Source organism: Heterodontus francisci, chromosome 8 (genome assembly GCF_036365525.1).
Source record: "Heterodontus francisci isolate sHetFra1 chromosome 8, sHetFra1.hap1, whole genome shotgun sequence".
Taxonomy (NCBI): Eukaryota; Metazoa; Chordata; class Chondrichthyes; order Heterodontiformes; family Heterodontidae; genus Heterodontus; species Heterodontus francisci.
In genome coordinates this window covers 45134071-45161587 of record NC_090378.1, presented here as the reverse complement: position 1 = coordinate 45161587, position 27517 = coordinate 45134071, and the positions used below count along the sequence as shown (strand labels likewise).

At 41.1% G+C, this 27517-nt stretch overlaps 2 protein-coding genes across 4 annotated transcripts in view; one reads left to right on the top strand and one right to left on the bottom strand.

Moving 5' to 3' along the window:
- Window positions 1–174: 174 nt before the first annotated feature.
- Window positions 175–26118, bottom strand: nasp (nuclear autoantigenic sperm protein (histone-binding)). Of its 2 annotated transcripts, none has more exons than XM_068037054.1 (14): window positions 25858–26118; window positions 14950–15060; window positions 14584–14664; window positions 13869–13981; window positions 12132–12773; window positions 10531–10592; window positions 10082–10158; window positions 9846–9919; window positions 9466–9654; window positions 4110–4303; window positions 2253–2318; window positions 2051–2134; window positions 927–1064; window positions 175–357 (listed from the first exon to the last, which is right to left on the bottom strand). In XM_068037054.1, exons 1-14 carry the CDS (start codon window positions 25911–25913, stop codon window positions 340–342), a joined length of 1905 nt encoding a protein of 634 aa, XP_067893155.1. In that variant the 5' UTR covers window positions 25914–26118; the 3' UTR covers window positions 175–339. The 2 variants fall into 2 exon arrangements, with proteins under 2 accessions (XP_067893155.1, XP_067893156.1); XM_068037055.1 differs by having other exon boundaries at window positions 927–1052.
- Window positions 16371–27517, top strand: part of LOC137372796 (peroxiredoxin-1-like) — a 125445-nt gene continuing 114298 nt past the window's right edge. For both annotated transcript variants that reach the window (XM_068037059.1, XM_068037060.1), the window contains exon 1: window positions 16371–16633. The gene's annotated coding sequence lies outside the window, so the exon portion shown is untranslated. The remainder of the gene's footprint in view (window positions 16634–27517) is intronic.

The window sequence follows — 27517 nt, the reverse complement described above, 5'->3', positions numbered from 1 at the left end:
TAAACTAAAAAAAAAACAGCTTGTAGTGAACTAATCTAAATAAACAAGCAGAATTGTGTACTTATATACCAGCTATTAAGATGTTAGTTTTGAAACTATTCATACCATACAAATATTTAGTTGCTTAATCCAAAAATTGAAGGTGCAAAGCTGTTAAATACTCCAAGACTCCTGTTTGCAAATTACATCTTTATTGAATTTTTCCACAATGTTACAAAAACAGTTCAAAAAGCCAATCAAAAAATACATTATGTACAAAAAAAGTCCAGTATGTGGGCAAAGTATTGCCAATCATCTGAACATCCATTAACTAGCACTGAGCTTCTGGCTCAGATTTCTTCAGGGAAGCAGTTTCTTCTGAAAGAAAAAGAAAAAGCGGGTTAAAATTTTGTATAAACATTTAGAAATAGATCATGAAGGTTTCTTACATCTAATATGTAATTACTAATAGTCTGACTAGTTTGATAATCCAACAATAATTGCACAGGAGCAGATCCTGTTCCAAACAGTTTCTTTGGGTTAAAATCCATCATGTCTGAGGTTACTGTTTGATGAAAGTTACAAGGCATGAAAAGTTGACTCAATGTGCAGTGACCAGTGTGAAACACTGAATATCTATTTAAGTCCACACTACCATCTAGAAGGATCCTTGCATTACCAGTTACATATTCTTGCATGCGTCAGGTCTATTTTAGGAAAATGGGCAAACTACATACAAGTACTTTTAACTAGTGATGAGAATCTAGCTTGTACAACACATTGGCAGCAAGTCAACTCCTCCAATTGGCATTTGTTAATTATTAAAAATCTATTGCATCCTGCTAATTACTGGTGGTTCTACATTTAGCCAATACTTCAGCCCAATTTGGCTCTAAGTAAATGGATTATATAAAAAGGACCATTAAGCATGTTATAAATGAACTTACTTCCATTTGTTCAGGAACTCCATTCCTATCATGGGCAGTATCACCACACCCACCATTCACAGCAGACTGCTCTTGCTTGGCTTTCTTAGGCTCTTTGTTATCCCTCTCACCGTCTTCAGGTTTCCTCTGCAATGAAGACTTTAAAAGTTTAAATACTTTTTACACTTTAGCAAAATAAGCACATCAATATTCCAATAATATTTTAGTGAAAATTTGAAATAAAAGTTACAGTCACCAACTATTTTCTGTCATACTTGTCAAAACTTCCTGCATCTCATGAGGCCAGCAAAATGTAATCATGGAATACTACAAAAGACTATGGCCATGGTATTCAGTCCCAATGGCATTCAATTAATCAGCAGAATTTCATTCAGTGGCAATTCTGGTTGTATCATGCTGCTACACCATTGTGGATGTGGATTTTAAACTAGCAGGTTTCTTCATGCAGGTAGTGTAAGCATCAAACCCACCCATAGTTGAGGCTCATGCAATATACTCATGGGCTTCATTTACATTCTGATCAGCCAGGAAGAGGCAGCTGGTCAGCTTCATGGCAGTCAAAATTACACCAAACAAGGTAAGTTGTGGGCAAGTGGGAGGCTGAGGCAGCAGGAACCTAGAAGAAATTCACTTACTTTAAGAGGACCTCCTAGTCTTCCCTGCCTACCTTTATTGAACAGGGTGTCCTACTCAATAGGCAATCCAATTAATTAGGGTGCCATAGCAATCTAATAAAATGGCTTTAAAAGTGGAATTTTTTTGGCCATGATTTTAACTACATGGTCACCCCATTCTCACTGGATGGAGAGGAATAAATCCACCACCTGAAAAAACACTTAAATTTAGGGAATATTTGAGTTAAATTGAGCATCGTCAGATTTGCAACATAATCCACTTGTCCCAACTTCCAAACTTCCTACAGAATTTGAAAGTTTGCAGCAGCTGAGATCCACACCAGATCAAATGCAACAGAGCTATTAACTGAAAATGGATTCCTCGTCACCAGGGTACACAGCATGCCAGATATACAGAGTGACCAGGCATAGCATTACCTCAAAGCCAAAGTATCTCCAAGTAGTAAAGCCAATTGCAAGATAAGAGTTCAAACACGGTAAGAAACTCACCTTTTTCCTTACTAAATGAGAGATGTTAGAGACACAGTTTGAGCTGGAGGTAGAAGCTTCATCTGTTACTTTTCCACCCTGCATCTGCAATTCAGAATATAGTGTTATGAAAATATATCGTCCAGGGCCTCTTTCAAGCAAATTATCTGTATTCAAAAGCAATAAGCAGTATATCTGGGAGGCATCTTTTACAAATACTTACAGCTGATACTAGTGGACTGCTCGCAAGACTTTCTGTTTCAAACCCTGAAAAGCCAGATGGTCTAGACTGATGTGGGAAGAAAGAAAAGTACAGTAACTGATAGCTCGATACCAAACTGGCTGGATGTGGGGGAGCAAGAGGGTATAGCTAATACTCAAGCAAAAATGCAACATAATACATGACGACATTAGAAAGCTTGCAACCTAAGCAGTTAAATGAGCTAATGTGAGGTGATGCACTTTGGTAGGAAAAATACAAAAGCACCTACACTTTAAGAAACGAAACTGAATAGGGTCGAAGGATAGAGAAACAAATTATTAAAAGCATTGCACTTTAGCAAAGTAACCAGAAATGCTTGGTTAGCTTTTTTGAATAAAATGGTGTAGATTTCAAAAGCAGAGAAGTTGCTTTAAACTTGTAAAAAGAACCCTGATCAGGCCACAATTATTGCACGTAGCTCCAGTCTCCACATTAAAACACTGGAGAAAGTGCCAAGAGATTTACAGGGACAGTAGCAGAACAGAAAGATTACATTTATTGGGAAAGATTGAACAGGTTAGGGAGCTTTTTTTGGAAGGACACTTAAGAGGATACCTGCTAAAGGTCTTTCAAATTATGAATAGGTTGAATGAATGGAGAGAATGTTTCCACTTGTGGGAGAATCCAAAAGTAGGGACCATAAAATACAAATAACAAGAAATGCTGGAAATACTCAACAGATCTGGCAGCATCTGTGGAGAGACAGAGTTAATGTTTCAGGTCAGTGACCCTTCTTCAGAACACTGACCTGAAACGTTATCTCTGGAGAGAGCAGCAGAGTTACTGCCAGACCTGTGGAGTATTTCCAGCATTTTGCTTTTATTTACCATAAAATACAAGATAGTTACTAAGCAATCCAATAGTGAAATGAGAAATTTATTGAGTGGAACTGGCTACTTCAGCAGTCATGAGTGTGATGGAATAGTGTCCACTTGCCTGGATGGATGCAGCTCCAACACTCAAGAAGCTTGAGACCATCCAGGGCAAAGCAGCCTGCTTGATTGACACTCCATCCACAAACAAACATTCACACCCTCCACCACTGATGCAGTGGCAGCAGTGTGTACCATCTACAAGATGAACTGCAGCAACGCATCAAGGCTCCTTAGGCAGCACCTTCCAAACCCACAACCCCTACCAACTAGAAGGACAAGGGCAGCAAATGCTTGGGAGCACCACCACCTGCAAGTTCCCCCTCCAAGTCTCACACCATTCTGACTTGGAACTATATCCACATTCCTTCACTGTCACTGGGTCAAAATCCTGGAACTCCCTTAACAGTACTGTGGGTGCACCTACCTCACATGGACTGCAGCAGTTCAAGGCGGCAGCGTACCACCACATTCTCAAGGGCAATTAGGGATGGGCAATAAATGCTGGCCTAGTCAGTGATATCCCATGAATGAATTAAAAAAAAAACTACAGGGAACAGCCAGAGGCAAAAATCACTTAAATGCTTTCAAAATTAATCTAGATGGAAGAAAAGGACATAGAAAATTATGCTGAAAGGCCAAGAGGAGGTAGCTGGAATGGAAGACTAGTGTTGAGTATAAACACCAGCAGACTCAGTGGACCAAAATGGCCCATTTCTGAGCAGTATCTATGTAATTCTATCAGATAGAGGGGAACAATAATAATGCCACAAAAGCCAATCTTTGAATCATAATTTCTTGTACTTTTATTAATGTAGTGTGGTATTTTGTCCTCATTGTAACAGACAATAGAACACACACTTCCATAGGTTCCAAGTCATCCACCCAAGCAGCCAGTTGTCTAGTCCCTGCCAATCAATTAATTTCCTATTCAACATGCACTGACCAATGTTTCCTGAAGGGCTTTAGTTGCTTTTCCATCATCTTTGGATTCTTCTGCATCCTCAATTTTTGCCTTGATTTCTGGCAATAGCTCTTTAAGTTCCTCAACCTCCCTCTTATCTTCAGAAGCAGCATCAGTGTCTTTTGCTGGAGATTTGCCTTTCTCTTCTGCTTTCTCAATCCTTTCTGTCAACATAGCTGCAGAAAAAGCATGAATTGGTATAACTACAAATCCAACAGTTCTTTTTTTTTTTCAATAAAGCTTACCAAGAGGCTGGATGCCTAAAGCAGCCATAAAAGGCTCATTTCCACAAGAAATAGGAGTAGGCTGTACATTCAAACCTGCTCTGCCATTCTGTAAGATCATGGCTGAACTTCTATCCCCATGACCCCTGAATCCCTGTTTTTGAAAATCTATGGATTTCAACCTTGAATGCACTCAACAATGCAGTATCCACAACTTTCTGGGGTAAAGAATTCTAAAAGATTCACATCCCTGCATGAAGAAATTTAGAGTCAGAGTTATACAGCACAGAAATAGGCCCTTCGGCCAATCGTGTCCATACTGACTACCAAGCATCTATCTAATCTAATTCCAGTTTCCAGCACTTGGCCTGTAGCCTTGTATGCTATGGAGTTTCAAGTGCTCATCTAAATAATTCAATTTTGAGGATTCCTGCCTCTACCACCCCTTCAGGTAATGTGTTCTAGATTCCAACCACCCTCTGGGTGAAATTTTTTTCCCCCTCAAATCCCTTCCAAACCTCCTGCCCTTTACCTTAAATCTATGCCCCCCAGTTATTGACACTAAGGGAAAAGGTTTCTTCCCATCTACCTCTCAATTTTGTATACCTCTATCAGGTCTCCCCTCAGCCTTCTCTGCTCCAAGGAAAACAAACCTAGCCTATCCAGTCTCTCTTCATAGCCGAAATGCTCCAGCCCAGTCAACAACCTGGTGAATCTTCCCTGCACCATCTCCAGTGCAATCACATCCTTCCTATAGTGTGGCAACCAGAACTATACACAGTATTCCAGCTGTGGCCTAACTAGCGTTTTATACAGCTCCATCATAACCTCCCTGCTCTTACATTCTACGCCTCGGCTAATAAAAGTATTCCATATGCCTTCCTAACCACCTTATCTACCTGTGCTGCAAGTACACCAAGGTCCCTCTTACCCTCTGTACTTGCTAGGGTCCTACCACCCATTATATATTCCCTTGCTTTGTTAGTCCTCCCAAAATGCTTCCCATATCAGTCTTAAATGGCTGACCTCTTATCCCAAGACTACAAACCCCAGTTCTAGCCTTGCCAGTAGCATTTATTGGTCAAGACCTTCAAGTTTTCTACAATTCTCATTCTTCTAAACTCGAGAATAAAAGGCCCACTCTCCTCACAGGAGGTTCTAATGAACCTTCACTCCTCTTTTTTAAAAAAAAGAATATCTTCTTACCTAAGAACAAAACTGTACACAGTACTCAAGGGGTTGTCTCCTCAATGTCCTATACAATTGCAGCAAGACTTCCTTACACATACTCCAACCCCATGCAATAAAGGCTAATATACCATTTGCCATCTTAATTGCTTGCTGTTCTGATACATGAATCACAAGGTTAACATGCAAGGATCCCCAAATCCATCCAAATACCAACATTTAGTAGCCTAACCTTTTGAAGAAATATTCTTCCCAACAAAGTGGATAACTTCACACTTCACCAGTTTGGATTCCTTTGCGTCCTCCTCACAGCTCACCTTCCCACCCAATATAGTCAGCAAACTTGGGTATGTTACACTGTTCCCTCATCCAAGTCATTGGTATACATTGTAAACAGCTGAAGCCCAAAGAGCAATGATCCTTACGGCACTCCATTAGTTACACCCTGCCATCTCAAAATGACCGGTTTATTCCTAGTCTTATTTTGTGTGTCAACCAATTCATGCTAATATATTGTCCCCAATCCCATTAATGCCAAAGGGCAACTTTTAAAAAAGGTCTAACCAAAATTCCAATGTGGACTATTCTTCTTCTTTGGCCTCCTTGTCTCGACACAATGGGTAAGCACCTGGAGGTGGTCAGTGGTTTGTGAAGCAGTGCCTGGAGTGTCTATAAAGACCAATTCTAGAGTGCAAGACTCTTCCACAGGTGCTGCAGATAAAATTGGTGGTCAGGGCTGTTACACAGTTGGCTCTCCCCTTGCACTTGTCTTTTTTCCTGCCAACTGCCAAGTCTCTTCGATTCACCACTGTTTAGCCCTGCCTTTATGGTTGCCCGCCAGCTCTGGCAATCACTGGCAACTGACTCCCACAACTTGTGATCAATGTCACAGGACTTCATGTTGCGTTTGCAAACATCTTTAAAGCGGAGACATGAACGGCTGGTGGGTCCGATACCAGTGACGAGCTCGCTGTACAATGTGTCCTTGAGGATCCTGCCACCTTCCATACGCCAAGTCTTCACATGGCCAAGTCTTCTTACTGAGCCAGCGGCGCTTGAGGTGTATAGGCGGCCAACATCCCCAGCCTCGAGGACTTCTGTGCTGGAGATACGGTCCTGCCACCTGATGCCAAGGATTCTCCTGAGGCAGCGAAGATGGAATGAATTGAGACGCCACTCTTGGCTGACATACGTTGTCCAGGCCTCGCTGCCGTAGAGCAAGGTACTGAGGACACAGGCTTGATACACTCGGACTTTTGTGTTCCGTGTCAGTGTGCCATTTTCCCACACTCTCGGCCAGTCTGGACATAGCAGTGGAAGCCTTTCCCATGCGCTTGTTGATTTCTGCATCCAGAGACAGGTTACTGGTGATAGTTGAGCCTAGGTAGGTGAACTCTTGAACCACTTCCAGAGTGTGATCACCAATATTGATGGACGGAGCATTTCTGACATCCTGTCCCATGATGTTAGTTTTCTTGAGGCCGATAGTTAGGCCAAATTCGTTGCAGGCAGCTGCAATCCTGTCGATAAGTCTCTGCAGACACTCTTCAGTGAGATGTTAATGCAGCATCATCAGCAAAGAGGAGTTCCCTGATGAGGACTTTGTCCTTTGGTCTTCGCTCTTAGACAGGCAAGGTTGAACAACCTGCCACCTGATCTTGTGTGGAGGAAAATTCCTTAAGACTTGAACGCATGCGAGAGCAGCAGGGAGATGATGATCCCAAAAAGTAGGTGCGAAAACACAGCCCTGTTTCACACCACTCAGGATAGGAAAGGGGTCTGATGAGGCGTCGCTATGCTGAATTGCGCCTTTCATATTGTCATGGAATGAGGTGATCATACTTAGTAGCTTTGGTGGACATCCAATCTTTTCTAGTAGTCTGAAGAAGCCACATCTGCTGACTAGGTCAAAGGCTTTGGTGAGATCAATGAAAGCAACGTAGAGGGGCATCTGATGTTCACGGCATTTCTCCTGTAGCTGGCGAAGGGAGAACAGCATGTCAATGGTGGATCTCTGCTCGAAAGCCACACTGTGCCTCAGGGTAGATATGTTCAGCCAGCTTCTTGAGCTTGTTTAAAGCGACTCGAGTGAAGACTTTCCCTACTACGTTGAGCAGGGAGATTCCATGGTAGTTGCTGCAGTTAACCTTGTTCTTAGAGGATGATATTGGCATCGTGCATGTCCTGTGGTACTGCTCCCTTGTCCCAGCACAGGCAAAACAGTTTGTAGAGTGCTGAAAGTATAGCAGGCTTGGCACTCGATTATTTCAGGGGTAATGCCGTCCTTCCTAGGGGCTTTTCCACTGGCTAGAGAATCAATGGCATCAGAGTTCAGATTTTGTTGGCTGTATGCCCAGGTCATCCATTGACTGGCAGAGACTGGGCTGCATTGACGACAGTCTCAGTGACATTTTCCCTGGAGTACAGTTCAGGTGGTGCTCCACCCAGCAGTCCATTTGCTTGCATTGGTCAATGATTGTGTCCCCTGATTTAGACTTGAGGGGGTTGGGGGGGGGGGGGGGGGGGTGCGATCTTCTTGATGGTTGGCCCAAAAGCTCTCTTAATGCCATCATACATTCCTCTGATGTTTCAGGTGTCAGAGGCCAGCTGAATATGACTGCATAGGTGTTGCCAGTAGTCATTTGCACAATGCCTGGCTGTTCTTTGTGCAGCACATCTGGCTGCTTTAAGTGCTACGGAAGTTAACGCTGCGGGCTTTCTAGTAGTTCAACAGTGCAATGAGCTTAGCGGCTAGGACAGGTTTCAGCTCTTCAATGTGAGATTGAAACCAGTCTGCAGTCTGCTTCACATGTTTGCCAAAGGTGGTCATTATTTCATATTAAATAGCCTTTCTAAGACTTAAGTGGCAATCTGAGACAAATATACAAGGAGAGGTGACACTACTGTTCGAACAATTCAAGTCACTTACAAAATCAATCTTACAGGAGGTGGCAATTTAGCTCATTGTGCCTTCGAAAGCTATCCCATTAAGCCCACTCTGATTTCTTATCCCTGCAAATGTTCCTTTCAAGTAATAGCCAATTGGCATTTGAAAGTTACTGTTGAATCTGCTTCTGCCACCCTTTCAAGCAGTGCATTCCAAATCATACATCATAACTCAGCACAAAAAATACTCCCCTCTCTAGTTTGATTTCCAATCATTTTACATCCTTGCTTACTGACCAACCTGCCAGTTCTCATTTATGCAAAGCCCCATAATTTTGAACACCCCTTAAATTCCCTCAACCTTTTCTGTTCCAAAGAGAATAATCCTAGGTCTATAGTCTCTCCACAAAATTGTTCATCCTGAATACCATTCTGGTAAATCTCTGGACCATCTCCAACACCTTGACATCTTTCATAAAGTGTGGTGCTCAGAACAGAACACTCCAGTTAAGGACAAACTAGTGTTTTATAAAGATTTAGCATAACTTTCTTGCATTTGTACTTTACATCTCTAAGGCTAGGGATCCCATATGCTTTAACAGCCTTATCAATCTTTCTTCAAAGATTTCATATATGAATGCCCATTGAAATTGTAACATTTGTTTATTGCCTCATTCTTCCTACCAAAATGAAACAAACCTGGAAAAAAGCTTCCATTTCTGGTTCGGTGGATGTACTCAGTGCATTAACTGCATGTCATATAGTCTTTTCCCACCCCACCCCTATTAAACAGACACCTTACATGTTGAATACAAGCTATCAGTGAACCCAATAATATTCTTCATTTCTAAAGCAACAGCGCATGGTCAATTTTATTTGGAAAAAGACCAAGTAGCTAGCACCTTATATTCACCAGTCTAGTCTTATAGTAAACCCTGCAGGAAACAAAGCATAGCAGTGTAGGTATTGCAAGCATTATCCACCACAGATGAAAAGCAGAACACATTTTACATTTTAAAAACTAAGCTTATTCTCCTTACCTAACCTTTTCTCTATGACACTAAAGGACTCCTTGAAGTGCTTGAGAGAGAAATCATATTGATTGTTAAAACTGTAGGCCAGCCCCAGTTGATAATGGGTCTCTGCTAGTAGTCGGTTATGTGGCTCAAGATGTTTTTCCTGAATGTTCAAACACTCGCTGAAATCATCAATAGCCTGTATGTAGTTCTCTGTAATAGAAGAAGCTTATCAATCTGTAGCACTTTACACATCAATATCATAAAGGGCCAAACTTAATATTCAGTTAATCCATTTCTGAAATTGTCAGCAAACATTTACAAGCCACAAGATGGAACAAGTGTATTAGTTCTACTGTACAGTAGAAACTGTTAAAAACCATGCAGTTTAAAAAAAAAATTACCAGATTCTATTCCAACTTCTCCCAGTTTCAGATAAGCTTGTGCTGCACACAGTTGTACTTCTTTGGTTTCTTGCCTGAAAGATTAACCAAATGCAGCTGAGGTTGTGCTATACAGAATTAATCAATGCATTGAATTGTTCTATTAGTGTTAAAACTAAACACCTTAATTACTAAGTAAAGGCATAAAAACCATGACAATTTTTAAATGCCAATATGCTGGCTTATTGAGGACTTGCCTTTTGAAGATCACTTTTGCCAATTCAAGCATTTCCCAGGCCAGCTGCAAATTATCAACCTCTTCACTTTCAGCATCCTGCAATGAAAAATTTGCATTTTAAATCTCAAATTCAAACTCAATCTCAGAATTGTTACAGTGCAGAAGGAGGCCATTCAGCCCATTGTGTCTGCACAGGCTCTGAACGAGCAATTCACCTAGTGCTGCTCCCCTGCCTTCTCCCCATAATCCTGCGCATTCTTCCTCTTCAGATAATAGTCCAATTCCCTTTTGAATGCTTCAATTGAACCTGCCTCCACCTCAGGCAGTGCATTCCAGACTTCAACCACTTGCTGTGTGAAAAAGCTTTTCCTCATGTTGCTTTTGCTTCTTTTACCAATTACTTTAAATCTGTGCCCTCTCATTCTCGATCCTTTCATCGAAGCTGGCCTTTGAAGATAGTTAACCCACCTTTTCTTCAGCAGTCTCTTCATTTTCATCATCACCACTTGCATCTGCAGCACAGGAAGCATCTGGAAAGATTGATGTAAAATATTTATACATTAGCAGTGAAAATTGGTCACTTATAGAAGGACTGTCCTTATTGCATCCTGCAATCACAGGTTACACCAAGTTCCCTCTGCTCCAGTGTGCCTTTATCTCAATAAAACCTACTAACTTTGTTTACCAACCATAATTTTAATGATCCAAGAGTGAGCATGCCAATTACTGAATTATAGGCAGCTTTCACTAGAAAGTGAGTTACTGGAAATACTACAATTTAATTCTGGATCCATACCCTAATTTTCTAAACAGCTACCAATAATTGGAATTTTCAACTTTTGAAGTACTTGGAGATTTAAAAATGTGGAAATATTCACTAGGTTTACAAGCTACCCAGGTTTAAAAAAAGTACAAAAAGCAAAACAGTGGGTGCTGGAAATCAAAAAAAAAAAAACCAGAAAATGCTAGAAATATGCAGGTCAGACAGCATCTGTGGAGAGAAAAGCAATTAACGTTTCAGGTCTCTGACCTTTCATCAAAACAGACCGTCAAAGTTAGTGGGTTTCCCCAGTTCTGTTGACAGGATAAAAAGGTCGATGAGTAGCTATGAAACTACTGCAGACAGCTATCCAGTTTTTAAAAAAAAAAAAAGATCCTTCATGGGATATTGGCGCCACTGGCTATGCCCATCCCTAATTTCCCTTGAACGGAGTGGCTTGCTAGGCCATTTCAGAGAGCATTTAAGAGTCAACCACATTGCTGCAGGTCTGGAGTCAGATGTAGGCCAGACCAGGTAAGGACATTACTGAAACAGATGTGTTTTTACAACAAAATCGACAATGGTTTCATGGTCACCATTAGACTAGTTTTTAAATTCCAGATTTAATGGAGTTCAAATTTCACCATCTGCTCTGCTGGGATTCGAACCCATATCCTAGAGCATTTGCCTGGGCCTCTGGATTACTATCTAGTGACTATGCCACTGCCTCCCCAGTTAGCCTACACGCCTGTCATCGATGAAAAAATAATGGAATTGCACTATAAGTGAACACTGCAATCAGTGTAAACAGACCAAATCTGGAGTCAGTGTCTGACTCATTAGCAGAATAAATTAGAACCAAGTCTTCCTGAAAGAAAGAGTACCTCACTATTTCAAGAGTCTGTTTGGCCTTCAATCTATTCAAATCCATTAATGCAAAGTTGAAAGCGCTTGGAATTACTATCTATTACAGTGTCTGGGTTTATTCTCCAGCACTGCATTACACAGATAAGTGTAAAAATTAGTGCCCTGCACTTTATCACTGTGCAACAAGAGCAGAGTTTTATCCCGTGATCAGTGCAAGTTAATAAAAACACCACTTTCTCCATTCCTTTGTGCTCTTCATAGTAGTGTTAAGTGGGCAGATTCACCAAGTGTTTATAAAGACCAATTAGGTACTAACAGCCATAAAAAGGTTTAATGCCTGTAAGCAAGAGACAATTGTGTAGTTTTAGTTTAATTATCCCCAGGCCATTTAACCATTTAAACCAACTTTGTAAATCTGAACACTGTGTCCTCAAGTTTATACCTTCACCCTCTTCCATTTGTTCTTCAGAACTGGCAGTCCCGTCCTCAGTCTTCTCAACTGTGATTTTACTTTCATTTGATTCTTTGCCAGTTTCTTCACTTTCATCAGCTTTCAGCTTCTCTTGTGCAGGTCCTCCATCTGCATTTGATTTTTTATTTTGCTCCCCCAGAACATCTTTCAAAGGAACAGCTACTTTTTCCTCCAATTTGATTTTACCAACAATTTCCACTGTTGAATCGGTAGTTGCCATCTCCCCAGAATCCATCACAGGGGAATCTGTTACAGTCGTCTCTTCCGAAACGTTCACATGGTCCTTCACTTTCCTCGCCTGGATACCATCACCTTTCCCCAGATGGGAATCTACTACTTCATCCATTGGTTCACTTGTACAAATATCATCTGCGTCAACTGGTGATTCTATTTTGGTTTGCATTTCATTCTCAGTGGTATAGAGCTCTCCTGAAGGAGAGTTTACTTTTCCTTCATTACTAGGAGTCTCTGTAGGACTTCCTTTTTTTTCATGAACTACATCCTGGTCACCAGAAACATTTTCAGCTGGTGCCTCGTCTTCCACTGGCTTATCATTCTTCTCTTCAGCTAGTGCTGCGTACACCTGTCCCCTCAATTCCTCTCTTTCTTTTTCTATACACATTAAAAAGGAAAAAGAAATGCATAAAATTGGAGTTGCTAAAGCTGGCATTAGCCAAAGTCTGCCTGAGACTGCCTAGATACACAGTCACTGTTGAAAGGTTTCAAGGAAAGTGGGGGAGAAAAAAAGTCAAGTAGAATTTTAAGTTTAGTCAAAAAGTCAGCAGTACAGATCAATTGCTAATTCCATTTCCCTGCCCCAGTTCTTATGTTATTCAGCATCCTTTGACTGCAAGGGTCCAAACACCTGCTCACCAACTCAGGGCAGAACTTATTTTTAAAAAGTTAGAATTTTCATTCTAAACCAGATCAATGCAACATTTATGAATTTCTTGAGAAATATATTCCACTAGCGAGCCACGATACCAAGTGCAGTTGTGGGGGTTGGAGAAAAACAAACTAAGACAAAAGGTATAGGAGAAATTGCATATAGGAGGGTAAATCTTTACATCTGCTCATAATTCACTTCCAAGCATATCAAATTTTTGATCTCAGTGGTTTGCCTCCAGGTTGTTAAAAAAAAAAGATCCAAATACCTTGCTTTCACCAAAAATATTTGCAAGTCCTTGATCCTTCGTACAAAGTTGGGGTTTATATCCAAATTGTTTGAACTACACTTTATACTTGACGATGACCCACAGAAATACACTCATATTATGCATTCTACTCCCAAAGAGTTCACATTCCTTCAAATCCACTACAGACGTATGTGCAAGCCAACCTATACTCGTCTATAGTGGCAAAGACCATCAGGTTAATGGCAAATTTGGCACTATACAACAAACTACAATTTCGTCAGCCACTGTGGAAATGAGATTCTTAACAGAACTGTATACTGAGACCACTATCTAAATTTGATCACCTACCAAGTAACAAATATTTAAAAGTTTGTTTACTTGCAAGTATTTTATGGAGTGGCCAGCTGCATAAATAGGCAAACATTTTGTCTTCAAATTTTTGCTTGAAAGAAAACTGTCCCTCCCAAAATGGCTTTTAAAATAACAGATGTAGATCTACAGATGCTGTACAATCAAAAACCAGGTTACATAAAACATTAAGCTACTCCTTAAGCAAAAAAATGATACTCACCATCTACACTCCCTGCATTTTCTACTTTGGAGTCCTCATCTACTGCTGCTGTTTCTTCATCATCATCATCAGGAACTCCTTGAAGGGCATTGCCAAGAACACCACTCTCCATTCTGAAAGTTAAGACATCATGATGGACATCCTGCTTCTTCATACCACCTCATCCCAAAACTACCCAGTTAGTTATTCAGCTACACCAGGACAAAAACATTTACAAAAAAATAAATAAATCTGGCCTGCAAAACAAGTTTTAGTGAAGTGGAAAAGTGTGACCCACTTTCTAACAAACATTGTACAGAACAACTGTTGTGTATGATTCAAAAGGTAAGTACCAAAACTTTCCTGTTAATCATCCGACCAGTACTTTTTAAAAAAAAAAGTAAAAATAGACATTAGTGTCTACAAAGCCACACAAATCTCAGTGGTTAGTACATGGACAAGAAATTGGATTTTTAAAAAAGAAAACAAAGTACTTGGTACTGTATAAATTTCATAGGGAGAAAGTATGTGTGAATAGTCTAAAAAACACAACCCAATTCTAAACTCAATAGGTGAAACATCTGGCTTCTACATTAGATAAGAGACAAGACATTAGGAAAGTTTAAGATACACAGTTGTCAAGGTTGAGTGTTGCAATATAGGGGAGAAGCTTCAGTTTTAAATTTATCAGCTACTTTAGCCAATCTATTTTTGATCATCTGATTTGTTGACTAACCTTGCTAACTCCAGAAGGGCTTTTCCATAACAGAAGTAGGCTTCACCACATTCCTCTGCCATTTCTCCATGTGTTGTGCTCCTATTGAAAAAGGGAATAAAAAGTCATGGTTTTGGAGGAGGGCCATTCTGCATGAAAACATAGTACCTAGATAAGAAAAACATCTGAGCAGCATGAAAAATTCAGCGTGGCACATCAAGCCATACATGTACTTTATGTTCTTAAAATTAAAATTGAAGCCTCTATTGTAAATGAACTCTTCCTCCACCATATCAACTTCTAAACAATGCCATTTTCAGGGCAACTGGTACCAGACATTTCTCTTCTGCAAATTTCACATCATACAGCCCATAGCAAAATACTTACAATAGTCTGCATGCATCCTGAAAGGCATTGACAGCTGCTACAAAATCTTCCATTACCATGTGTCTTTTGCCAGTCCCAAGTAGCTTCATGGCTTCAACACCAACATCAGCACTACAAAAAAAATGAAATGTTACATGAATTAATATATGATACAAGATACCAACTTTTACCATCTTGTCACCAAAATTGTCCAGTTTTAAAACTTGCACAGAATGATAAAATTCAAAACAGGGAAATATATTTTGCTTAAAATAAAATTTTAAACCATCTTCCCTGAAAGATTCAAAATAAAATCAGACTGCATTTATGGCAATGCAGCTGAACACCTGTTCAAAAACCATTATAGCAAACAGGTTGAATGATCCTATCAATCTGAATAAAGCCAATTACTACAGATTGAATCATGACCCATTAGTAGAGTCCATTATAAAAAAGCAAAAATCTGGGGCAATTCCCAGATATCAAAACTTCACCAGGCATAAAAGTTGGAAATGGCAAAGAAAGATGCCACATGGTATTACTTAGCTAGTTTTCAGTTCTGATTAAAGCATCTGAATTCTATGGACATCTTGGGTGGCACAGTTGCTAGCATCGCAGCCTCACAGCTCCAGCGACCTGGGTTCAATCCTGGGTACTGCCTGTGTGGAGTTTGCAAGTTCTCCCTGTGTCTGCGTGGGTTTTCGCCAGGTACTCCAGTTTCCTCCCACCACCAAAGACTTGCAGGGTGATAGGTAAATTGGCCATTATAAATTGCCCCTAGTATAGGTAGGTGGTAGGGAAATATAGGGACAGGTGGGGATGTGGTAGGAATATGGAATTAGTATAGGATTAGTATAAATGGGTGGCTGATGGTCGGCACAGACTCGGTGGGCCGAAGGGCCTGTGTCAGTGCTGCATCTCTAAATAAATAAAATCTTGCATCATTTCCCTTAAAAGGGTTTAAATGATCTACATTTTGACCCAAAAATCCTGCTCATCAGTTTTGTAAAAAGCACCATTTGAAGAGATATGTTAAACAGTTGGATGAATCAATTCTAGTTCAATAGTTTTTATGCCCCGTTCAGTACCTTGCTGTGTCTGTGCCAGCAAGCATAATTCTAGCTGAATGACCAAGTCAAATTTCATGTACTGCTTTGATGTTATGTATCATTAAAAGAGAGTGTCCCTCGTTCTCCAATAAACATTATACAACAGAGGGTTCATTATTAAACTTGGTCGTCCAATTTGTTCCACAAAGGAAATGGAAATTTCACTTCCTGCAAATTCTTAGAATGAGGGTGTTGCTGCCTACTAGACTACTTCAGACAGCCACAAGAAGCAACCAGTGTGGGGCTAGAATTGTAGGTCAGACCGGAGCAACGACTGAAAAAGTTGCCATTTTATTGGCTACAATTTTGCAACTGTTGAGATTTGAACACTGTACCTCTGGGTCTAATCTAGCAGCACATTGCACCTTACTTAAAAGTTCCACTCCTTTTAGCACTTTACATAAAAAGGCACCAACAAAACCAAGTGATCAGTCTGTGTGGAACTTCAGAAAGCAATCACTTCTAGCATTAAGTGTGAAACTCAGCCTTTCGTCAGCAAGAACCATCTGGATCATGGAAACCACCAACTAAAGGCCTGCTACCCGACCTGAACCAGACGACAAGTGTCGGGGGTCGGGTCGCGCACACTATCACAGGTAAGTGGCTCCACTGTTAATTTATTTTTTGGACTAGAAAAGGTGATTTTGTTAGTTATTTTATGCTTGTGCAGATCAGCAACAAAGTGAAAAACAGAAGGCAAGTTAACGGATAGTTGGGTCAGGCATGGGAAAAAAAATGGAAGGACTCTGGTCAGGTCATACATGGTTCTGTCAGACTCTGGTCGGGGTTTTTTTTTTGCAAACCCGAGCAGGCCTTTACCGCCAACACAATGAGACACGTGCTGCCATCAACCTGCTCCTATCTTGATCAGAATGATGGAAGCATAATCAAACTGCAGGTAGAATCAAATGCCAGATCTGAAATAAATAGAATTTTAACTAAATGTTTGAGAACATTAAAAGGGAAAATACTTAACTTGGCTAAATACTGATCAAAATACTAAGAAATTCACACCGCTGAAAACAAAACAAAAAAAAGTTTGGCACAGTGATTACATTCGCCTCACCTCAAAGATTGTGGGTTCAAGACCGACCAACACCAATTTCTACCATTGCACCAGTTCAGGTACATGTAGAATATCCCTCCCAATAACCTGATCAACAGATAATCTATTGATTAATTAGCAGCCATAGATGGCTACATAAGTGACAATTCATTGCCTGTGGGTTACTTTGGGATGCCCAGAAATTTGTTCAAGCATATTAAATATAAACCTATTCATACAAGACCAATTTCCTCCTTTAAATGGTTAAAAAAAGCACTGTGGGAAAAACTGACAATTCAAGGGACGAAGTGGTTACTGAACATAGGTGGTAAAATTTACTCCAGTATTTGTTAAGCAACTATTTTCTCACCATGTTTAACATTTAACATTCTGCAGAAAGTAAACTTCAGAATACAGTGAAGTTACTGTAGATTAGCACCCATAAGGAGGCACATCAGATGCAACACCAATACACTTCACAATGATAGTTCAGAACTAGAATCAGTTCTAAGGAAGCTATTTATTTTAGTGGTACCCTTAAGATAAGTGTCAGTAAAGCTTATTATTTTAATGTAATAACCTAATAAAAACCAAACTTCATCACAGGAACCAAAACAGGGATCACACAGTATTAAACATTAAATTTTCATCACATGCATGACCTAGCTATCACAGCTAAATAACTCCCATTAGTGGTTAAAGACTTGTTCGAAAGACTTGGTGTCTAGAAGTGTCTGTAGTAGCAACTAGAGATATTGTAATCATGTGGACGTCACTGCAAAAAAAAAAAGCCAGCATTTATTGCCCATCCCCAATCACCCTAAAGAAGGTTGTGGTGAGCCGCCTTCCTGAACCATTGCAGTCTGTGAGAAGATACTACCACAGGGCTGTTTAGAACAAAGAAAAGAAAATTACAGCTCAGGAACAGGCCCTTCGGCCCTCCAAGCCTGCACAAATCCAGATCCTCTATCTAAACATGTCGCCTATTTTCTAAGGGTCTGTATCTCTTTTCTTCCTGCCCATTCATGTATCTGTCTAGATACATCTTAAAAGACGCCATCGTGCCCGCATCTACCACCTCCGCTGGCAACACATTCCAGGCACCCACCACCCTCTGCGTAAAGAACTTTCCACGCATATCCCCCCTAAACTTTTCCCCTTTCACTTTGAACTCGTGTCCACTAGTAATTGAAACCCCCACTCTGGGAAAAAGCCTCTTGTCTATACCTCTCATGATTTTGTACACCTCAATCAGGTCCCCCCTCAACCTCCGTCTTTCTAATGAAAATAATCCTAATCTACTCAACCTCTCTTCATAGCTAGCGCCCTCCATACCAGGCAACATCCTGGTGAACCTCCTCTGCACCCTCTCCAAAGTATCCACATCCTTTTGGTAATGTGGCGACCAGAACTGCACGCAGTATTCCAAATGTGGCCGAACCAAAGTCCTATACAACTGTAACATGACCTGCCAACTCTTGTACTCAATACCCCGTCCGATGAAGGAAAGCATGCCGTATGCCTTCTTGACCACTCTATTTACCTGCGTTGCCACCTTCAGGGAACAGTGGACCTGAACACCCAAATCTCTCTGGACATCAATTTTCCCCAGGACTTTTCCATTTACTGTATAGTTCACTCTTGAATTGGATCTTCCAAAATGCATCACCTCACATTTTCCCTGATTGAACTCCATCTGCCATTTCTCTGCCCAAATCTCCAATCTATCTATATTCTGCTGTATTCTCTGACAGTCCCCTTCACTATCTGCTACTCCACCAATCTTAGTGTCGTCTGCAAACTTGCTAATCAGTCCACCTATACTTTCCTCCAAATCATTAATGTATATCACAAACAGTGGTCCCAGCACAGATCCCTGTGGAACACCACTGGTCACACGTCTCCATTTTGAGAAACTCCCTTCCACTGCTACTCTGTCTCCTGTTGCCCAGCCAGTTCTTTATCCATCTAGCTAGTACACCTTGGACCCCATGCGCCTTCACTTTCTCCATCAGCCTGCCATGGGGAACCTTATCAAACGCCTTACTGAAGTCCATGTATATGACATCGACAGCCCTTCCCTCATCAATCAACTTTGTCACTTCCTCAAAGAATTCTATTAAGTTGGTAAGACATGACCTTCCCTGCACAAAACCATGTTGCCTATCACTGATAAGCCCATTTTCTTCCAAATGGGAATAGATCCTATCCCTCAGTATCTTCTCCAGCAGCTTCCCTACCACTGAAGTCAGGTTCACCAGTCTATAATTACCTGAATTATCCCTGCTAGCCTTCTTAAACAAGGGGACAACATTAGCAATTCTCCAGTCCTCCGGGACCTCACCCGAGTTTAAGGATGCTGCAAAGATATCTGTTAAGGCCCCAGCTATTTCCTCTCTCGCTTCCCTCAGTAACCTGGGATAGATCCCATCCGGACCTGGGGACTTGTCCACCTTAATGCCCTTTAGAATACCCAACACTTCCTCCCTCCTTATGCCGACTTGACCTAGAGTAATCAAACATCTGTTCCTAACCTAAACATCCGTCATGTCCCTCTCCTCGGTGAATACTGATGCAAAGTACTCGTTTAGAATCTCACCCATTTTCTCTGACTCCAAGCATAACATTCCTCCTTTGTCCTTTAGTGGGCCAATCCTTTCTCTCGTTACTCTCTTTCTCCTTATATATGAATAAAAGGCTTTGGGATGTTCTTTAACCCTGTTTGCTGAAGATATTTCATGACCCCTTTTAGCCCTCTTAATTCCTCGTTTCAGATTGGTCCTACATTCCCGATATTCTTTCAAAGCTTCGTCTTTCATCAGCCTCCTAGACCTTATGTATGCTTCCTTTTTCCTCTTAGCTAGTCTCAATTTCACCTGTCATCCATGGTTCCCTAATCTTGCCATTTCTATCCCTCATTTTCACAGGAACATGGCTCTCCTGCACGCTCATGAACCTCTTTAAAAGCCTCCCACATATCACATGTGGATTTACCTTCAAACAGCTGCTCCCAATCTACATTCCCCAGCTCCATGCTGAATTTTGGTATAGTTGGCCTTCCCCCAATTTAGCACTCTTCCTTTAGGACCACTCATCTTTGTCCATGAGTATTTTAAAGCTTACGGAATTGTGATCACTATTCCCAAAGTAGTCCCCTACTGAAACTTTAGGTAACAAGCTCCAGGATTTTGAGCAATGATACAGGACAGAGATACATTTCCAAGTCAGGGTGGTGTATGACTTGGAGGGGAATTGCAGGTGGTGTTTCCATGTGCCTTCTATTCATGTCCTCCTAAGTGGTAGCGATACTAAGTTTGGGAGATACTGTCAAAAGAAGCCTTGCAAAGTTGCTGCCGTGTATTTTATAAATAGTTGCAGCCATGACGTGCCAGTGGTGGAGGGATTGAATATTCAATGTGGTGGTTGGGGTGCCAATCAAGTGGACTACTTAGTCTTGGATTATGTCAAACTTCTTGAGTGTTGTTGACATTGCACTCATCCAGGCAAGTGGAGAGTATTCCATCACACTCCTGACTTGCGTCTCGTCGATGATGGACTGTCTTTGGGGGAGTCAGGAGATGAGTCACACCACAGAATGCCTCTGACTTGTCTTGTAACCACAGTAATAATGTGGCTGGTCCAGTTAAATTTCTGGTCAAAGGGAATGCCCAAGCTGTTGATGGGCATTCAATAATGGTAATGCCAATGAATGTCAAGCACTTAACCTGTTGATATCTTTGCAGTCTGTCCTCAATTTACATTCCCAACTAGCTTTGTATCATTAGCAAATTTAGATACATTACTCTTGGTCTTTTTGTCCAAATCTTGAATGTAGATTGTAGAACAGCTGAGGCCACAGCACTAATCTTTGTGGCACTCCACTAGTTACAACCTGCCAAGTTGAAAATGCCCCATTTATCCCTACTCTCTGCTTCCTGTCCATTAACCAATCCTCTATCCATGCCAATATATTACCCCCAACTCCATGAGCCATTATCTTGCTTAAGCTTCTGTTCAGCCTTTTGAAAATCCAGGTATACTATTACCGGTTCCCTTACACTAACCTAACTAGTTACATCCTCAAAAAACCCAATAAATTTGTAAAGCACAATTTCCCTTTCATAAAACCACACTGACTGTCTGATCATATGATTTTCCAAGTGCATTGTTGAAGACTTCCTTAACTATAGATTCCAGCACTTTGACAAGTGATGTCAGGCTAACTGATCTGTATTGCTCGGTTTTCTGTCTCCTACCTTTCTTGAATAATAGTGTGACATTTGCTAACTTCCAATTGGCTGGGACTGTTTATAGAATCTAGGGAATTTTAGAAAATCATAACTATTGCATCCACTATTTCTGCAACTACCTCTTTTAGAACCTAGGATGTAGACCATCAGATCCTGGGGATGTCAGCTTTTAATCCCTAAAGTTTCTCAAATTTTTTTTCTCTGCCGATATTAATTACCTTAAGTCCTCACTCTTATTAGCCTCTTCATAGAATCATAGAAAGTTTAAGACACAGAAGGAGGCCACTTGGCCCATCGTGTTTGTGCCAGCTGAAAAACAATCCACATATTCTAATCCCACCTTCCAGCATTTGGTCTGTAGCCCTGCAGCTTATGGCACTTGAGGTGCATATCCAGACTCCTTTTAAATGAGTTGAGGGTTTCTGCCTCAATTACCCTTTCAGGCAGTGAGTTCCAGATCCCCACCATCCTCTGGGTGCAAAAGGTTTTTCCTCATCTCCCCTCTAATTTTTCTACCAATCACTTTAAATCTATGCCCCCTCGTCACTGACCCTTCACCTCCTCTCTATCCAAGCCCCTCAAAATTTTGTACATTTCAATCAGATCTCCTCAGTCTTCTCTGTTCCAAGGAGAACAACCCCAGCCTATTCAATCTTTCCTCATAGCTACATTTTTCCAGACCTGGCAACTTCGTCAATGTAAATCTCCTCTGTACCCTCTCTACCACAATTACATCCTCTCTAATGAGATGACCAAACCTACGCACAGTACTCAAGTTGTGGCGTAACCAATGAGTCACACAGTTCCAGCATAACCTCCCTGCTCTTATATTCTATACCTTGGCTAATAAAGGAAAGGATTCCATATGCCTTCTTAACCACCTTATCGATCAGTGGACATTCACTCCAAGGTCCCTCACTTCCTCTACACTTCATATTTTCTCATTAATCGTGTTGACCTCCCCAAATGCATCACCTCACACTTCTCCAGGTTGAATTCCATTTGCCACTTTTCTGCCCATCTGACCAGACCATCAATATCTTTCTGCTGCCTACAGCTATCCTCCTCCCTATCTACCACATGGGCAATTTTTGTCTCATCTGCAAACTTCTTGATCGTGCCCCCTACACTTGCGTCCAAATTGTCAATTAATACCACAAAAAGCAGGGGACCCAGTACTGAACCCTGCAGAATGCCACTGGAAACAGCCCTCCAGTCACTAAAAAAAAAAAACCATCAACAAATTACCCTTTGTTTCCTGCCACTGAGTCAACTTTGTATCCACCTTGCTGGATTTCCCTGGATCCCATGGGATTTTTTTTTTTAAAACCAGTCTGCCATGTGGGACCTCGTCACAAGCCTTGCTAAAAATCCATGTAGACCACATCAACTGCACTACCCTCATCTATCTTCCTTGTTACTTCAAAAAAATTCGATCAAGTTGGTCAAACTAGATCTTCCCTTAACAAATCCACACTGACTTTTGATTACGTTCCATTTCTGCTTTCTACTGTGCAGACAGAAAATATTTGTTCAATGTCTGTCATTTTCTCATTCCCCATGATAATTTCTCCTGTCTCTGCCTCCAAGGGACCAATGTTTATTGCAACTACTCCTTTTTATATACTTGTGAAATTTCTTACAATCTGTTTATATAGTTCTGGCTAATTTACTTTCATATTCTATTTTTCCCTCAACTTTCTGGTCGCCCTGTGCTAGTTACTAAAACACTTCCAATCCTCAGGCTTACTACTATTCTGTCAACATTATAAGCCTCCTTTTAATCTAATACTATCCTTAACTTTCCTAGTAAGCCATGGTTGGATCTTTCTTAAAAGGGTTCCTTGATGCCACACTGTCAAATGCTGCCTTGTTGTTAAGGTCAGTCACTTTTACCTCACCTCTGGAATTCAGCTCTTTTGTCCATGTTTAGACCAAGGCTGTAATGAGGCCTGGAGCCAAGTAGCCCTGGCAGAACTAAATCGGAGCATTGGCGAGCAGATAATTACTGAATAACTGCCATTTGATAGCACTGTCAACTACACCTTCCATCACTTTGCTGATGAGTGAGAATAGACAGATGGGGTAGTAATTGGCCAGCTTGATTTTTAAAATTTTATTTATTTAGAGATACAGCACTGAAACATGCCCTTCAGCCCACGAAGTCTGTGCCGACCAACAACCACCTATTTATACTAATCCTACATTACTCCCATATTCCCTACTACATCCCCACCATTCTCATACCACCTACCTATACTAGGGGCAATTTACAAAGGCCAATTTACCCATCAACCTGCACGTCTTTGGCTGTGGGAGGAAATCGTAGCACCCGACGGAAACCCACGCGGTCACAGGGAGAACTTGCAAACTCCACACAGACAGTACCCAGAACTGAACCCGGGTTACTGGAGCTGTGAGGCTGCAATGCTAACCACTGCGCCACCCATTTGTCTTGCTTTTTGTGGATAGGACATATCTGGGCAATTTTACACATTGTTGGGTAGATGCTAATGTTATAGCTGTACATGAACAGCTTGGAAGGTGATGCAGCTAGTGCTGCAGCACTACAGCTGGGATGTTATCAGGGTCCATAATCTTTGCTGCATCCAGTGCACTCAGTGGTTTCTTGGCATCATATGGATAAAACTGAATTGGAAGATTGGCTTTTGTAATGGTGGGGACTTCAGGAGGGTTCAGAGATGGATCATCCACATGACAGTTTCCTGGTTGAAGATGGCTACATTTGTACTCATATACTGGGATATTAAATGGTACCTTCTCCCATTAGTTGTTTAATTGTCAACCATCATTCACAACTGGATATGGCAGGACTGCAGAGCTCTGTCTATAGCATGCAGTCCTGTATTGTAGCTTCACCAGGTTGGCACCTCATTTTTAGGTATGCCTGGTGCTGCTCCTGGCATGCTCTCCTACACTCTTCATTTAACAAGGGTTAGTTCCCTGGCTCGATGTTAATGATAGAGTAAGGATATGCCAGGTTACAGATTGTGGTGGAACACAATTCTGCTGGTGATGGCCCAAGCACATCGTAGATGTCCAGTTTTGAGCTGCCAGATCTGCTCTGAATCCATCCCATTCAGCAGTGGCAGTGCCACACAACACACTGAGGACTCCCTCCATTGTGAAGTCAGGACTTCATCTCCACAAGGACTATGCATTGGTCACTCCTACCAATGCTGTCATGGGCAGATGCTTCTGTGACAGGTAGATTGGTGAAGACAAGTTCAAGTAGGTTTTTCCTGGTCAGTTCTCACCCCACCTGGTGCAGGCACAGGCTGGCAGCTATAGCCTTCAGGGCTCAGCAAGCTCAATCAGTAGTGGTGCTACTGAGCCACTCTTGGCAAGACACACAAATTCCCCACCCAGAGTACATAAAAAACACAAAGCATAACAGATTTGAACTTCACATGTGTCCCTCAAAGCCACATGGTACATAACTAAGTGACCCACAAAGATCTAGAACCAGCCTTCTATATACATATTACATAAACTTCAAAGTACACCATCCCCATACAATCTCGAGCACGAAAAAGGGACTACAGCAACAATGCAGTGGAAACACTGCCGGTTCCAGATCACTCAATGGTCAATCGTTATAATTCCTCGAAATGAAAAATTCTCCACTAAAAACTTTATTGCCGGAACACCATGACAACGACAACAGTACCAATCACTACCTTCACAGGGCAATCAGGCAGTCAATAAGTGCAGCCTTGCCACATCATCCACCTCCAGAAAAAATTCTTTAAAAATAAGAAACGTAAATTCAGAAGAGAAAAAGCCTCTACGTACGATGTGTACTTGAAATAATCTACCAACAGGAAACTAGACCAATAATTGTAAATGGTGATGTCAGAGTTAGCGTCCTAGAAGGGTGAACATTGATAGGTCAGTTTATTCAACTTATTATTCATTAAAGTAAGCAACACTTACTGCATATGCCCCTGTACGGTTTTAAACCGCTCTCAAAATAAGTTTTAAAGTTGTTACTAAGCGTTAACGATTTAAACTCTTGCTCAAGATCAATTACTTCGAACACTCATTCCATTAAAAGTACAGGCTATCAGAAATACCAACTTCCGTTAATACATTTCTTCGTGGAAAGGGTTACACAGCAGCCAGCGAAACAAAAACTACAGCAAACGGACGGCATTTTAGTGGTTTTTAAAAAAATGGTCCGGACAGCGTTTCTGGTGGTCGTGTTTTTTTTTGAAAGTCTCAAACAGCTCCAGTAAAACTTAAAGAGGACACATGTACGCATGGGGGTGCACATTGCGTTCCTGCAAGAGGAGCGGTGCGTTTGCAGCTCTGTCGGTCAGTCGCTGCTTCACCAGATGAACGGAGGGTCCGGCTCTCGCGCTCCTTGCACATTGTAGCAAAAACGTGGAACGCGGCGACAGCGAGCGCACGCGCAGCGCAGCACTAGCCCCGGAGCCCCCAGGAAAAGCTGCAGCAAAACGAGCGGCTGCTCCCTCCCTCTCTATCTCACATACTCACTCACCCCTCGCCGCTGGCTGGGACACTGGACGTGGAGGCGCTCGGTTCCTGATCCGCCATTTCAAATTCTCCTTCAGGCTCGTATTTGCTTTCTGCCTATATATAAATAATATAACCCTACAGAGACCGAACAACAAGAATAATTATTTAAGTAATAAATTATTCTTAATATTTCCCGGGTTTCCCAACCCTTTCTGTTTAAAATATGGCAGCGGAAAAAAAAACTGCTCCTGTTCCCGCCTTTTATTTACCCCACTGCACATCACTTCCTGTTCACCTTTCACCTTGGCGGGAAAATGAACCTAAACGGATGTGTTGTCATTTAGGGATTTAAAAAGTTCATGATGTTAGTCTTGTAGTAAGAGTGAAGGTAATCTGTTAAATTCCTAAAATGCATTTCAGAGATATCAGGCTCCACTTTTGTTAACAAAATTTAAGCTTTAAAATGGAGACCTTTCAGTTAGTTGCCATATTCATCCAAAGACTGATTTATTTTAATTGTCCTATTATAAGTGAGGCTGCAGGTGGGGATTGTGCCAAAGTCAACCTTTAATCCTAGCAAATGGTGTTGTCAGCATTATATCCAGGTTTAAATTAAAGCATCTGTTAATTCAGTTTATACCACATATGTGGATGTAATATTCGTTTATTTTCCCTGAATATTTTTTAACTTTGTACAATTTACAATGCTGAAATGTTAAACAATATGTACACATATCTTCAATGGAAGTGCCATTCTCAACTCTTTCCTTGAAACCAGAATAACAATGGACGATACTACAACAAAGACTGCTTTAATTAATCCACCAACTCTTGCCATGCAATTTATTGTATACAGAAAATAGCTTTTTCCTTTCTCTTTCATCATCTCTGCTGTGAAATAAACACCGTACCCAATTCTTTTTACTTACTCTGTAATATCTGCGCTAGGCAATCCACACCCACAGTGAATTTGTAGAGTGTCATATCATTGCAGTACAGTTGCATCAGTAGACCATCAGAGCAGTCAAATGTCACTCACGAAGACAATCAGTCATTTTGGTTTTTAATTATAACTCATCTGTTGTGTATCACTCTTTTTAAAAAGCAGCAGTATAGGACCAATTTTGGAGGCTCTACTATTGATGCAGAAGCTTGATGGGGTGAGAGGAAATCTATAGTTGGTCTTGAGGTGTAGCGTATTTCATTTTTCATATAAGTAATTTGGGATCTTTCCAGAGATTGCACCGTAATCAAGCACAAACCTCATTACAGCCACAGTCAAAATGTGGGCACAGCTAATCTTTTGTCCCAACCTTATGAAGTTGGACACTTAAAGTGATGCTGTTAGAAAACTTGATTGCAAACTTATGGATTTATTTTCAGTTAGTAATATTTGGTTTCACTTATCTCCATGCATTAGTTTTTGGTGCTGTGCTGTGCCATTCTTGCATTTTTTCAATAACTTCCTGCAGAATTATTGCTTGCTACTGCAATTTAACTTTTAACAAAATGGGAAGAATGGGAACTCCTTTCTAGTTCTAAAGGGCTGCAAAATCTAGGTGAGAGACTGTCAGAATTATGCCTGAGCTACAGACAACATCTAGATAACTTCGATAGCAGTGAACCTTCCTACAAAATTAAGCTTTTAAGTTACTGCATTCTTACAGTTCATTGCAGGGGTC

Bases quoted from the DNA above. Each gene is read 5' to 3' on its own strand.
- nasp (XM_068037054.1), bottom strand. From the start codon at position 25,913: ATGGCGGATCAGGAACCGAGCGCCTCCACGTCCAGTGTCCCAGCCAGC. The intron at 2,319-4,109 runs GTCAGTGCATGT...TTCCCACATCAG, and splicing joins AAGCCCTTCAGGAAACATTG to TCTAGACCATCTGGCTTTTC. The intron at 2,135-2,252 runs GTAAGTATTTGT...TCTGAATTGCAG, and splicing joins GCAGTCCACTAGTATCAGCT to ATGCAGGGTGGAAAAGTAAC.